General features: G+C 46.3%; 1 protein-coding gene across 2 annotated transcripts in view; it reads right to left on the minus strand.

Moving 5' to 3' along the window:
- STKLD1 (serine/threonine kinase like domain containing 1) overlaps positions 1–15428 on the minus strand; it is a 376807-nt gene extending 361379 nt beyond the window's left edge. For both annotated transcript variants that reach the window (XM_086924725.1, XM_086924724.1), the window contains exon 1: positions 15351–15428. In XM_086924725.1, the coding sequence (XP_086780851.1) occupies positions 15351–15365 (15 nt within the window). In that variant the 5' untranslated portion in view covers positions 15366–15428. The remainder of the gene's footprint in view (positions 1–15350) is intronic.
- Between the last annotated feature and the right edge of the window lie 351 nt (positions 15429–15779).

Raw genomic sequence — 15779 nt, forward strand, 5'->3', positions numbered from 1 at the left:
CTCCATAGGCTGCAGGGATGTCCTGCTCAAGCAGGGGCGCCTCTCACTTAGAACTAAGCCCCCTGCCTTCAGGATTGCAAATGCCTGCTATTTGGGTAACTTAGAGGTTTTAAGTGCAGTGACCCTAGATGTAGGAAACCTATATCTTTAGTAAGTGGTGCTAGCACCAACTTACACAGGCTGCAATGGCAAGCGTGTAGTTCCATTTTGAATGGTCTCTTGAGGGTGGCAAAATACATGCTTCAGCCCATGGGAGACCTCTGGAGCACCTATGCCCTCAGTATATTAGTACCATATACTAAGGACTTATAAGGGTACCCCAGTATCTAATCTGGGATGTACCTATGTACTCAACACAACATTTTAGGGAGAAAGCAGATAGACTGGGGTCCTGATTAGCAGGATCCCAGTCAGACTAGTCCAAAAACTGCTTAGCACCAGGCAAAAAGTGGGGCTAACCATGCAGAAGGATCCTACATAATCCCCCTCCCAAACGAAAAGAGATAAGGCTGACCTTGCCCAGTTGAGACTTTATTTCCTAAGTGGCCATATAAGGAAGTTCCCCCTATCTTATAGTCCACTGAGAAGTTCCTCCCCTGTACGGTCTTGGATCCTCTCAAAACTTTGGGGTGACTACCTGTAATCTGTTTGAGCCAAGAAAGAGGCTGGTGTGGTGTCTGATTCGGGAAGTGAGGCCCTAGCAGGGTTGGTCTCAGCTTCCTCAGAGCCCTGGCCACCATGGAGGCTTTCCTTTCCATGACTAACTTATATCTATCCCTAGGGGGCAACCTCTGGCTGCCTAATGGGATGGATCTTGCGAGTCGTGAAAATGGCCGATTGAGTGACCCGCTCCGTAACGCCATCGCAATATCCGGCAAATATCCTCAGTCTGTGCCATGACAAGAGCCTGCTGCTAACGGCCCCTGGTGTCGGAGAGGCTGGGGTCTTGCAGGCGGCATTGAGCCCCGGCCTGCAGTTAAAGCGAAGGGGCGGACCGCGACTCTGCTGCCGCAACACAGCCGGCTTCTCCAGTTATAGACTTGGCGGCGACGACCCGCATTCAGCAGGTGGGCTGACTCGTGAGACCCTGAGGCCGCTGATGGGGACCGCTTCGGACATTCTTGGGGGCAACAATCGTAGTAATTGTGCCAGAACCATTAGCGCGCACACAAGGGTCACAGCTGTGACGCCGGGGCTTGGTCCTGAGCGGAAGGTGGCTCTGCATTGGGGGACATCGGGAGGCACTGACTGCGGGTGGCGGCCCCTCTCGTGGCGCACAGACACGAGGGACTGAGCAGCCCGGCAGCTAACGATGCAGTGAGTACCCAGAAGCACTGGGAGCCATGGTGTGTGCGAGGCAGGTACGCCGGCTATCTGACATGCCTGTGAGTGCAGCGCCCCGCCTGAAACAAGCAGTGGCACCTGTCGTGCCACGGGGATCTACACATTTGGGAACCCTGAAAGCCTGGGAGAGTGGTGGATGCCTGCAAGAGCCTGGAGCCCAGCTGATGCCTGAAGACTGCTTGACTGTTGGCTCACCACGTTCGCCGCCATCTTGTGAGAGGAGTGGTACTGTAGGAACTGCATGAGGCTCAGCTTGAAAATACTGGCCTCTGGAGAGCCCCACATTGGTTTACATAAGAGAGAGCCAGTCTCGTCCCCTGAAGCTGCCCCACTGCGCGCACCTGGGCGCACATAACGCAATAACCACACACCAGCTAGAGTACAATTAGTGGAAGCCCCAACCCACATAAAAGGTCACATTCTCGACCTCATTTGGTCCTCTATGCCAAAGGTGGTTCTCACAAATATCACACCTTGCATCTGGTCGGACCACCACCTAATTCTGTGTGATATACCACAAAACAATCCCCAGGCTAAACTTCCATTAAAAACTAAAAAAGTGCGCCAATGGAAAAAAGTCGACCCAGAAACCCTGACCAAAGTCCTGTCCAAATGTAAACAGAAATCCATAATCCCATCAGATGGCATTGACCTAGATCTAAACTATGACACTATAGTAACCACAGTCAGGCAATCAATTGACGAGATAGCCCCTGAAAAAACACAAAAAATAAAGGGTGCAGAAAAAAGAGCTCCCTGGTTCACCCAAAGCCTACGAGATCAAAAAAGAAAGCTCCGTCATCTTGAAAGATGCTGGAGGAAATCTAAAAAGGATACTGACAGGGAATTATACAGAACATCTTTTCAACTGTATAAAAAGCTTATCGTATCAGCTAAGAAGAACTTTTATGAAACACGTATGAACAATGCCATAAACATCCAGAAAGAAACCTTCCAAATACTGAAAGAACTAAGCAAAAAGGAGGAAAAGGTAGATACATTGATTGATTGTGACACTTTTCAAGGATACTTTCTTGAAAAAGTAGCGACTATCCTGTCAGATATCAAGAAAAACAACTCAACTATACACACCATGCCATTGTCCCCTCAAAACCCCTCAACCCCTATCATTACTAGATTTCCTGAAATTGACTCCACTACCCTTAGACAACTAGTAGCATCTACCAAGTCAGGTTCCCCCGCCGACCCCTGCCCTCCCGATATCTTTCGGTTAGCAATTCCGATTCTAGAGGACCAGATCCTAGACCTCCTAAATAATTCATTAGCTACTGGATCATTACCAACCACTTTTAAAGAGGCACGCGTCAGACCCCTGATAAAAAAAACCTGGGGCAGATCCAACTAGCCTGAAGAACTACAGGCCAATCTCCCAGTTGCCATTTCTATCAAAAGTTCTAGAACAGAATGTGTTAAAATCATTATCACCCCTTCTGGAATCTCACCATCTTCTCCAGGAGCGGCAAGCTGGTTTTCGTGCCCACCATAGCACGGAACTAGTAATGCTGTCAGTACTGGATGAGCTCAGATGCATGGCTGACAGTAAAAAGCCAAGCGCCCTGATATTATTAGACCTTTCAGCGGCGTTTGATACTGTCAGCCATGCACTGCTCCTGGACAGACTAGCCAGGTCCGGGATAAAAGAACAAGCTCTCCAATGGCTAACGGCTTTTCTACTAGGGAGGACGCAGAGGATCCAGTTAGCAGATCAGGTCTCCGACGTGGGCGCCTTGGTAAGTGGAGTCCCGCAAGGGTCCACACTCTCACCACTTTTATTTAATCTATACCTACAGCCACTGATAGATTCCTTGGCAAACATGGGCTGTAAAGTTTTTAACTACGCCGATGATACTCAGCTGCTGCTGAGTATCGACAACACAACATCGGCTCAGTCCATGGCCCAAAATATACTACGGTTCACAGTAAACTGGATGTCGTCTAACTTATTAAAAATCAATCCAGACAAAACGGAACTCCTTGTAGTCTCAACCTCTACTTCCCCCTGGAACGATTTGTTCTGGCCACAAGAACTCGGACCTACCCCAAAACAGTGCCCTAGTGTAAAGAGCCTCGGTATGAAAATCGATCAGGAACTCTCGATGACCAACCAAGTGTCCGCTGTGGTTGGCTCCTGTACCAACCTGATCAGGCAGCTACGTAAACTTGTCCCTCTACTCTCAACGAACATGCTTCGAACCATTGTTTCAGCCACAATAGTGTCCAGAATCGACTACGGAAACGCGCTATACCTAGGTCTTCCAAAAAATTCCATCAATCGTCTTCAGGTCATCTTGAACGACGCAGCCCGTCTAATCTTCGGATTACCCAGGCGGACCCACGCCTCCCCCCTGCTTTATAGGCTACATTGGCTCCCTATGAAGCAGAGAGTCGAATTTAAGAGCATGTGCATCTGCCATAAAGCAATTCATGGACAGGCGCCAGCCTATATAAAAGATAGGCTTGAAGTGTATGAACCCAAGCGCGCCCTGCGATCCTCCGACTCCTTCCTGCTATCCTGCCCACGCTTTAAACTGGCAACTAAAGGGGGCAGATCCTTTTCAGTCCAAGCTCCCACCATTTGGAACAAGCTGCCGGAGGTGCTTCGTAGAGAACCCAATCTTCTCCGCTTTAGGAAATCCCTGAAGACCTTACTTTTCAAGGACGCGTTTACATCCCCGTAAGATGGGTCGGTACTTCCACACTCTTCCACCTTGTTTCCTGTTGCTGTACTTGGTCAGAAGCGCTTTGAGACCTGTCGGTGAGTTGGCGCGATATAAAACCCAGATACAAATACAAATACAAATACAGAGTCGCACGTTGGAATCCTGGGTTGAGGCCAGACACGACTACTCATACAAACTGGTCTGAGCCCAGAGAAAACCGGGAGTCCAGTTTGACAGCGCTGACTTGGTAGCCTGATACAGGCCCTCAGAAGTGCGACAATCCAGTGCGGTGAAGACGCAGGTAGGCTGTGGTGGCCAACGCAACGATCGGAAGCTGTGGCCAGAAATACAAGCAGAGCCGACTGGAGGTGCGCCCGCTGGTGCATAGCTACATCAGAGTTCGTGGATTATACAGGCTGTTGTTGCAACTGTCAGAGCACGATGGGCAGAGTCGACAAAACCTAACCTAAACTTACTTTTGACCTCAGGAAGACGAAGGTGCGGGAGAACGCAGCTGATGACGGGGAAAATGTGCAAGATCAGGCACAGGAAGAGACAGACGGCGACATCCGCACCATGCTAGCAGCAATGGAAAAAGTCTTACAGGTCAGCCTCTCAGTATTAGGTACAAAAACAGACTCAATATCGCACCGGATGGACAGAATGTCTGAGAGACAGGATAAACACGCTGAAAGGCTAGACATGGCGGTATGCAGAGTTGCTGAGGTGGAGGAAGCGCAGACGAAAATGGACACAGACCACAACCAAATGGGGAGAGTGCTACAGGTGCCGCAAGATAAGGCGGAGGACTTGGAAGCACGTTCCTGACACAATAACTTGAGGATCACAGGCTTGCTGGAATTGACCCAGACTGGCAACATAGAGAAGTTTGTCGAGAAACTCCTGGTCGCCCTCCTTAGCCGTGAAACGTTTTTCCCCGTGTTTGTGGTGGAAAGAAATCACCGATTTCTGGGCCCGCCATATTCCTGGTGGCCCCCCATGACCGATAATCACAAGACTGCTGAACTATCGGGACAGGGACTCGGCATTGTCAGTAGCCAGAGACAAACAAACACTAAAGTACGAGGGGCTAACATCTCTTTAAACCCAGATTTCACGGCAAGAGTACAAGAAGCGCGCAGACAGTATGCGCTGTTGCAACGCCAGCTGAGAGACCAACACATCGACTATGCTATGCTCTATCCGGCGCGACTGAACCGGTATGGCCACTCACGTATCTTCACCGATCAATCTGCAGGTTGAACCGTGTTACCGTGATAATGGCAATGTGGCTAACTCAGTTGGGTGTGTTATACATGCTACCTATGTTTAAGCAGGTTAATTGATAGGAGTGGAGGATACGTTATACAAAGCAGACGGACTACAGCGGTGGTTGGTGGGAGGAGTAAGTGTAGCGACTAATAGGGACACATAGCCCTACTAGGCGATCTATGTCGGCCCACGCGCGTCTTGCACTGCTTGGGTTCTGTTTTGGGGAGGGAGGGGATCCTGAGTTGATGTTATACAGATTTGAATTCCTGAACAAATTGAAGATGCAGGGAGGGAACATGGGTGAATTTAGTCAAGGCAAGTTGGGGATAGCCTGGCGTGAGGGGGGGAGGGAGTTGGGTGGAGCATGAGACTCGGATAGTTTGGCAATCTGTTTATTATATCCTTGATCACACACGGAGTGCATATATACTACTTGTACCACAGGTCGGCCTGGCGAGACAGGCAAGGCACGCCCCATGACAGAACCCAGTAAGTCCAGCAGCGACGTTAGTATTGACACTCTCTGTGCACTCACTTGGAACGTTAGAGGACTTAATGACCACAGAAAGCTCTGTAAAGTCCTGAGATACTTAACCAGACATGGAATAGATATTGCGCTAATACAAGAGACGCATCTGCCTCTCAGCAGTCCAATGCTGCGCAGTAGGGGTTTACAGGGTAACTGACATGCAGCAGGATCCACCACTCATGCACGGGGGTACTTAACTGGGTGAACCCTAGATCAGCCTTGACAATAATGTCGTTGGACACGGGCAAGGACAGTAGATTTGTTGTCACTAGGTGTAGGGGTAAGGGAATGGACCTTCTCATAATCAACATTTAAGGCCCAAATATTTACAGCCCTGAGTTTTTTGCTGCACTGTCAGACACGGTGGCCTTGCAAGGAGAGGGACTACTGCTTTTGGGTGGAGATCTCAACTTAGTCAGAAATCTGCAACTGGACAGTTCAGGGGGGACAGATAGACATATTACGGCAGCGGCCAGAGCAGTTGAAAGCGCCACGGTCAGGTTTGACCTATGTGACGTATGGCGCCAGAAGTACCCGGACAAAGGGGGCTTTACGCACTACTCAGCATATCATGACCTGCACACCTGAGTAGAATAGACAGCTGCATTAGAGAGCCCGTTCTTGCAAAGTACTACCCCGGACCCTTTCGGATCACTACCGGATACTGCTAGTGCTTTACAACCCCAGAAAAACTATCCCTCCTTTCATGTGGAGGTTTTCGCCTTACTCATTTCTCAATATGGTTTTTAAAGAAGAACTGGCTGAAGCAATTGAAATGTTCTTTGAAACCAATGTAGGATTGGTTGATAGCTTTCAGGTAGTCTGGGAGTCGTTCAAGGTCTACATCCGCGGGGTTACAATGACTGAGCACTTCGGCGTTCTCAGGGCGATCCAAAAATGACATACTGACCTAGAGCAACAACTAATGTCCCTAGAAGCACACCAACAGGCTGGAGTGGATGATACACTCCTGCAGGAGTTCAAAGTCTTGCTGGAGGAATATCATGAGGCAGCCGAGGCTGAAATTAAACACCTCTGTAAGTATGCCATGGCGCAGACCTACGGCGAGAGTGACAGGCATGGGGCGGTACTGGCACACCTACTCAAGCGAAGGAAAAAAACTGTAGTAGTAGAGATTAGAACGACGGAGGGTGACAACCTAACTGAAGAGGCTGGCAGGTTCCGTCAATACTATTCTGACCTATATGCTACCCGTTATGGGGGGGGTACAGAGAAGGAAATTTTAATTACCTAACACATATAAAACTACCATGGCTCACAAACATGCATTGTGAGTTTCTTATGAGACCCATCGAGAGAGAGGAAATCATCTTTGCCCTTTCGCACATGAAAGCGAGTAGTGCGCCCGGAGGGGAAGGCCTTACAGTCTATCTATACAGGATCTACTGGTGCCACACATGGCTACGCTTTTTAACGACATGTGTGTAACGGGAACGGGAAGCAATTATTGTAGCTAGCCAAAAACCAGATAAGCCCCGGGAGGAATGCGCCTCTTACTGCCTGCTCTCACTGCACAATGTTGATATGAAAATATTTGCAAAGATCATGGCTAACCGCTTGGTCCCTTTAATTCCGATCCTGGTTGCACCCGAACAGGCGGGGTTTGTACCGAGCAGAAACCTAACTTATAATTTACGCACAGTGTTTGGCGCCCTGCAACATATCAGACCAGAGATGCAAGTGGAATCGGTGTTCCTTGACATGGAGAAGGCTTTTAACTCAGTCGAATGGCCCTTTATGAGACTGGTTCTAACTAGGATGGGATTGGGGCAGGTATTCCTCCAATTATTAGGGGTCCTGTATAACGCTCCCACTGCCAGAATAAAAATAGGGAATTTAGTGACAGACCCAATACGTATTTCTAGAGGTACGCGACAGGGTTGCTCTCTGTCTCCAAACGTATATGCTCTGGTGGCCGAGCCCCAAGCCTGCGCGCTCAGATAATATCATAGACACAAGTGCATTTGGTTCACGGGCTATGAAATAATAGTCTCCACCTATGCAGACGACACTCTACTATATGTTAGAAACCACAAGTGCAACCTTTCCCCGGTTCTGCGCGAAGTAGTGCATTTCGGCGTGGTATCCGGCCTGCGAGTTAACTGGCCGAAGTCTATCATATTTCCACTAACACTGGCCACAGCACAGTTCGAACCAGACTACCCGTTGCAGTGGTCAACGGAAGCGGTGAGGTATTTAGGTATAAGGGTACATACTGACTCAGAAGTTGTGTTCAGAGACAAATACGGGGTGGCTATCAGCAAATTAGAGGACGAAGTAGACTGTTGGATTAAACTACCCCTGTTTCTATTGGGAAGACTACCTCGTTTTTTGTTCCTTTTCTCGAATATCCCCATAGTCCTTCCGCGCTCATTCGTTAGTTGACTCACAACACTGATAGTTGAGTTAGCTTGGGCGGGAAAGCAAGCGCTGTTCAAATGGCAGGTCCTTACTCTACCATACTACATGGGTGGACTGGGCGCCCCTGACTTTGAATTATACTATAGAGCAGCGCATAGCGCGCAAGCTTATTTCTGAATGCATGGTTCTCAGGACATCCCGCACCTCCATATAGGAAACGCAGTGGCGGCACCATTGCCGCTGCTGATGTTCATGGATGCGGACTGAAGGACAGCGATCTTAGACTCAATAAATGCGACAACACATGTGTGGCACTATCAATTACAGCTACAGGCAGGTGCCATCCTTTATTCCCCGTACGCTTTGCTTGCTTGGTGTCGCTGGCTGCCCCCGTGTTGGGATAAAGGGGTTACGCGAGCACTCAATTCGCTGGGCGTTCAGATCATCAGCGATTTATTTAAAGACGGCGTCGCAAAGAATTAAGGAAACTTGGTGACGGGGGGTACTACACCTACCATGTTCGCACAATTCCAATTCCACAGAACACGACATGCGCTACTGACCATTTTAGAAGACATGATAGAACCTCCTGAGCTACCAGCCCTGTCCTACGTCATAACGGCGAAGTCCCCTTCCAGAATAGTATCCAAGATTTACAGCTTATACATGTCCTATAGGGAAAACCACTACACTGAAGCCCAACTGGCTTGGCAACGAGAATTGAATAGAGACATAGATGACACTATGTGGACTTACTGCTGCACTAGCACCAAACGCATCTCATTAAATGGGAGAAATAGACTGATTCATTTTAAGTATCTCAACAGGGTCTATAACACTCCAGAGAGATTACATAGATACGGCTTGCGAGATGATCTGGCCTGCAAGCCTTGTAATGTGCAGACGGGTGACTTCCTCCACTTGGCCTAGTCTTGCCCGGGACTTCCAAATTTGGGATTAACAGGTACATGCATCAATATTGCTTTTTGCGATTCCTTAATTGCGAAAAATAAGGAATCGCAATTAAGGAATTTCAAAATGCAATGCATCAAGAAATCGCTAAATAAATTGCGATTTCTTTATATTCCTTAATTGCGACTCGCAAATTGTGAGTCGCAATTAAGGAATACCTCCCCATTCATTCCCATGGACCTAGAGGCCCATAGGAATGAATGGGAAGACATTCTCAATTTGCGATTACCAATTAGCGATTCGCAAATTGAGAATGCGATTTCAAGGGTGCAGGAGTGTCCAAAGGACACCCTGTTACAGGTGAGTTGATGAGGAACTTGACTCTGCAGCTGTGAGGACCAGGTAAATGTAAATGTTGTATTTGTATTACTTGTATAGCGCCTGAATCACCCCACATGGGGTCTCTCCGGCGCTTGTACGAATACCTGTTTTTTTCCCTTTGAGGCGCCCACTCCTGGGCACCCTCAAGGTGCAGCCAGGCATCCTAGCGCTGTTGGGGCCGTTGTGGAGATTAAGCAAGCTATTGCCCAGAGTTGCAGAGTGGGGCCCATGATTAGAATAGGCACTGAGGCGAGAATTATCAGGTCCGAGGAAATTGAGCCCAAGACCCGCCGAGGTGGGAATTGAACCCTGGTCCCGGGCCAGACCTCTGCATCAGGGTCTGCCGCTCTAACCATTGAGCCACGCGATGCACAGGGGTTCAGTTATTGCAACCCCCACAAGGGATGCTAGCCTCAAACTTTGTGAGAGGGTAGAGTAGGCCTTACCATGCAGAAGGATCCTACCTTCCTACATCTTTATTGGATAATAAAGTACTCAATAAAGCTCTTACCAACATGTGGCAAATGGTCACTTATGACAACAAATGTTCCATAGCACACAGATAAGCAATACACAATATTTTCCCATGCAGGGTGTTTGCTCTGAATACAGTGAGGAGTGTGAGTCTTCACCAATCAGTGCCCTACATTAAGATCAACTTAGTTCTTTGTTTTTATAATTTGCTTGGATTTTTTATGTCAGGACAATGGGCATGATAGGCTAGTTAAACAGCTAAGAAGCAGCTATGCTGTCACTCTGTCAGCCATCAAGAAGCGTACACAAGATAAATAAGATATTGCTTTGAATAGGACACTTTACTCCGCATGCATCTACAACGCATGCCATTAGCCCGCGTTTTTTACTCCGCAAAAACTTTATAACACAATCCATTACATGTCATTGTCCATTACAATGCAATTTACTATTCTAACTCCACTGGGGCATTGTAATGGGGAATGTAATGAAATGGTTTGAGGTGTAAAGCCCTGCTTTGTAAACGTTTTTGCGGAGTACAAAATGTGGGATAATGACATGCCTAGTAACTCATGCGGAGTAAAGGATGTTTCCCACTGCCTTCAATGAACAACTGGAAATGCTGAGACTTTAAATCGAAGATCCACAGGGCCTGCAGAAACTGTGGTCATTGGTAATGTGGCTTTTCAAGTGCCTCTTTGAACCACAAGCATGTTCTGGGTCTCGAAACGGCCTCAGACACCTTCATTCATCCATAATTCATCCAGAGATAGTGCTCTTAATGTCATTCTGGTTGCAGCATGTATTAACTGTTTTATGTCAGAATCTCATGCACAGAAATGCAATCATCATAAATATTGTGTATTTATAAATGTTTACAGAAATAGTATCCCATTGAGCTTATATTTTCAATTAGTAACTTCAAAGGGGCAATGTTTTAGTAGATGATATTTAGGACACAATATTTCTGTCACACTATATTCTGACAACCAAATTCTATTACCACACTGTATGCACACTATGAATTCTATTGACGATGTGAACGGACAGTTCCATACAATTGATTGACCGTTTCTAGAAAGGACAGCTCCACTTTAGAGTCATTCTGTAAACTGTTTCTACAAATCCACTGTACTTGAGTTATTTCAACTAGTAAACGCTTCAGGTTTATTTCTGGTTCTTGATGCTAAGGCCAGTACACCGTCCCTTTTAGCCACTGGCCAGGAAATTACAAACAATTCTGCCTACTCTTCTGATGTTGGGAGAACAAGAGTTTTAAGGGTAGCACCTGCAGTATATACATTAATTAGGGATGGAGTGGTAGAAATCAAGAGGGTGAGTTCTGGGCTATCAGAGGTTGCATTGAGTTTACCAGCACAGACACGTTACACACAACATGGGTGAGAGATTAGGCCTACACCAAATGGTCAGAGTCATGTGTTTTGGATGCAAAAGTGGTGATATGGAAAGCAGCCAGTTCAGAGTTGTTACTAAACTGAGGAAGGGCAGGCCAACAGATGAAAGATTAGTAATCTGAATTGTGTGATTACAAGCAGAAGTCAAATATCTGGATTGCAGTGGTTCCAGGAGGCAGAGATCCAGAGACTGGAGTTGAAGAGGTCAGAGACCGGCATCACAGTGATCATACATTCGTTTTACTGGGATTAGGGCCAGTGGATGCATGGAGAATGGAGTAATAGGTTTTAAAGAGGTTGGAGTTTGATGGTTGACCAAAAGTAGTCCTGCTGGAGTTTACAGGGGTCCTTGAGATCAGGGTGATGGGCATATAGTGAGTGGTGCTATGGAGACCACAGAAACGCAAATTGTCCTTGAGAATATGGTAGGAGTCCTGAGACTTGCGTAAAAGAAGTCACAAGCACTGGAGTTATGGTATTCCCCAAGACTGGTGTTACGGCAATGACAGACATTTGGATTACATGTTCTAGAGTCAGTCAATATCTCTGATGATGAGAACCCATAACATTAGCCCTGCAATCCATCAATTAATTTAAAGTGGATGCCGTAATAATATTTAAAACCCTGCACACCAAGCACAGGGCAGGATGTCTCTAAAATTGGCAGCCACTGTGTAGCAGCCCGATCTTTCACACCAGCAAACTCTCATAAGATCATTACAAGAAGCATGGAGGAAGGACATTAGAAAAGCAAGGCTCAAACCTGTCATGCAGTCAACTGGACACTAAAACCAGAACTTAATCTTCTACAGTTCGGCAAACAACTGAAAACATACCTATTCAGTGACAACTTTGATTAACTTAAAAACACACTTGGTTTCTGATATATTTTTACCGAAATACAGAAACTTCCCATTTAGGACAAGACAATGAGAAATGGGGACAAATCGTTGAAAGACCAAGGGCCTGTAACTTATGAACTGAACTGTCAAATAAAATAATGGATGTTGGGATATAGCTAGACCATCCCAAACACAACAATTAAAGGCAAATCTGAGCATTCGCCTCCAAGTCGGTTCAGTCTTTAGCTACCAATTAAGGTATATTTTAACGAATCAACCCTTTTCCAAACTTTACTACCCCCTTCCAATATTCCCACTCTAAAAAAACAGCCTGCATCAATAGCAAACCTGTATATGGTAACCCAGTGTGCAATCTCTAACAGGAATTTACTAACACTGTGGAAATTATTCCAACTAGGGTGGCCAACAATCCCATTTTCTAACGAGTTGTCCCGCTTTTCTGTGGGTTCTCCCGCAGCCTGCACTGAGGTGGTACAAGATGTGAAATGTATCATTATATGCCACTCGATGACAATTAAATTAAACTCTGATCAGGAATAAATTAACTAGCCACAGAATAGCTTGAACTGCTTTCAGACCCACGACAGCTGTAAAAGAAGTGCCTGCCTGTGGAGGCAGGGGGAGGAGCTGAAGAACGGGTGGGCGTTGCTCAATGAAGCTTCACGAGCATGGCCACTGTTGTAAAGGCTAATAAGGAATGTGGCTACCTGCAGTTACAAGACCCTGATTGTGTTACCAGGCAAGGGGCCTGACTTTAAAACATGTTCTTGGAATTTAGTTCTTCAATAAACCCTGCTTCAAAGTGTTCATATATTGTCAGCTAAGTGGACAGACAGAGCCTGGAGGAATTTATGATTTGCTCAAGATCAAACAGTTTGTTGAAGTAGGAGACTCAACACTGTATTACTTGTACTTGTTCCAAAGGCTATACCTGTACCTCCATGTTATGTTTTGGTAAACAGAACAGGAGACTAGTCACTGTTCCCCACCCCAGGTAATATACAGTTCCAATTTTTTTTTAACCATACAGTTACCAGTAGCTTTTCTACTGATTCCAAACACTCTGTATTTTGCCGAAAAATTAAGCTAAGTGATTGCTTAAGAGTACACAATTTGCCCTAATGCAGAGGCCCGGACTGGAAATCATGTATCCTGGTTCTGCGCTTTCCAACTAGCCCACTAGACTACAACTTGAGTGATGGCGCCAAAAGAACCTTCCAAGAGAAATGTCACAAAGTTTTGAGCCCTACACAGAATTAGAATACAATATTTATTTCCAGCAGATTTAGGAAACGCTAAGATCAGAACATCAGTCATGGCTAAAACATATCCACGGGGTAACGTCTATTGATGTTGTTTGCCCACCAGGATTTATTGAATCAGGGGATAGCGCCTCATGTACCCTTTGAACATGAGGCGCTATATCTTTAAAAATGGTCTGGTTCAGAAGGGGTTGTTATGGAATGAAACACTAAACATGTGTTCTAAGATTTATAATATACTCCTTATCCCCAACAAATATCTTCTGATGACTCCATGTGTGGAAAGACTTGTGAAAAGTGACTCCACACATGCAATATGCCTCCACACGTGCAACATGTTTCAACATGTCCAGTTTGTTATGTTAATACATTTCTTAAGCACACAAATACCCGGGGGAGTCAAGGCTCTAGCTCAAATTACAGCAGGGTGAGGGCTGGAACCAGATTGCTAATTCAGGCAAAGAGACAAGTCTTAAGGGCCTTTCTGAATGCCAGTAGGCTAGGGATAGACTGAGGTAATGCATTTCAGAGTTTGGCAATACCCCAATCAAAACGTCTACCTCCCCAGAAGGTCCAGTGTACCCTAGGTATGACCAAGCTGTTTGCTCCTGTGGAACACAGATATCTGGGTGGCTCATATGTTCTGAAAGTGAGTTTAGACAATGCTGGGACCTCTGCTCAGGGCCCTAAAGGCAATGCAGAGGGCCTTAAATTTAGTACGCTGTTTGATAGGAAGCCAATAAAGCTTGCGCATTGCCTGTGTGGCTGATTTAAATTTAGGAATTTAGAAAGTAACCTAGCTGTCGCATTCTGCAACATTTGCAATTTGCAATTTATGCAGGTGTTGGTTTTTCATATTTATGTACAGCCCATTACATTAGTCAATTTGTGCTAAGGTTGGGGCAGTGGCTACCATCCTTTTGGTTTCTTCGGGTATATAAGGAAGACTTTTCTTAATAGATGTTAGAGTGTAAAATGACAAATAAACCACTGAGTTCACCTGTTCTTAGAAGGTAAGTTTGCTGTCCATCATGACTCCTAAATGTGTGGCTTTCTTAACTGGGACAGGGAGGGAACCTAGGTCCCCTGGCCACCAAGACAGGGGCCAAAAGTGGTCTGGTTTCCGAACTAGATAACCTCAGTCTTAGCTGAGTTAAGCCTTAGACAGTTTGTGTTCATCCAATTGCTCATTTCGAAGATGCAGCCATGAAATCTTTCTCCGATGACCACTCTGCATGCAAAGTGCCCTGCTCGGCAATAATGGAAAGTTGGCCACCTCAGTTCCAACTGAAATAGTCGCTCTGAAGTGACATGCCTGCACACTACAAAACTCTTGGAATAAATAAATGTAGATCAAGATCGCAAATATGACAGATAGTGTGCATAAACGTGCCTTAGAACAGGGTTAGGTGTTTTGGAATAAAAGTGATTAAAAGAGAATGTTGTATATGAAAGTGCTAGTTCTGGAGCTCCAAGAGGCAAAAATTCAGATGACATGTTCAATTGTTTGTGTCTGAAATCAGCAGTTTTGAGTCTACAGGGGTCAAATGATTCAGGGCCACAGGGGTCAAAGGATTTAGGGCCAAATGGATAAAGGAGATTGGGGAAACATCGTGAACGTTTTCTGGTTACAGAAAGATTCGGAATGCAAAATTCAAAGGCTATGGGATCACAGACTCAGACAGGGGAGAAGGGGGGTGGGGAGGTGAGCGCAGAGTTTGTGCCACTTAATGTCTGGTCAGGATAGTGGATGGCTAGCTCTCCAGCAGGAAACACAGCAAGAGTCTTCGCGACTCCCATTCAACCGCAGGCCTGTTCCTCCCCGGACCCGGTACCTGGTACTTGTCCATGGTGCAGTGCAGGGCGCTCAGGTGCAGGAACTCTCCCAGCCCAGATCTGCTCAGCGTCCACGTTGCCTTGGAGACGGCGCCTGCGCGGTGCGCCTCTGACAGTACTGAGCGCTCTGGTGACAGGAGCTCCGCTGGAAGAAAAGTCGCACAGACGGCGGCCATCTTGTAACAGAGCGGAGCCGCCATTCAGAGCTTGAGAGTCCAGCCATTTATAGAATAAATAAACTTAAAACAAGAGATTTGTGAAAACGAGGAAGAATTGAAATGTACACAATTATATATTAAATGTGTGAAGGTGTATATAGATTATGTTATCATTTATAGATTTCACAGAATACCTTTCGCTCACTAAACTCTGGTTATAAAAGACAATTGAAGTACTCTAAAGTGAACAACGTATTCATAATCCTCGCC

This window comes from Lissotriton vulgaris, chromosome 5, assembly GCF_964263255.1.
Source record: "Lissotriton vulgaris chromosome 5, aLisVul1.2, whole genome shotgun sequence".
In the NCBI taxonomy this organism is placed as follows: Eukaryota; Metazoa; Chordata; class Amphibia; order Caudata; family Salamandridae; genus Lissotriton; species Lissotriton vulgaris.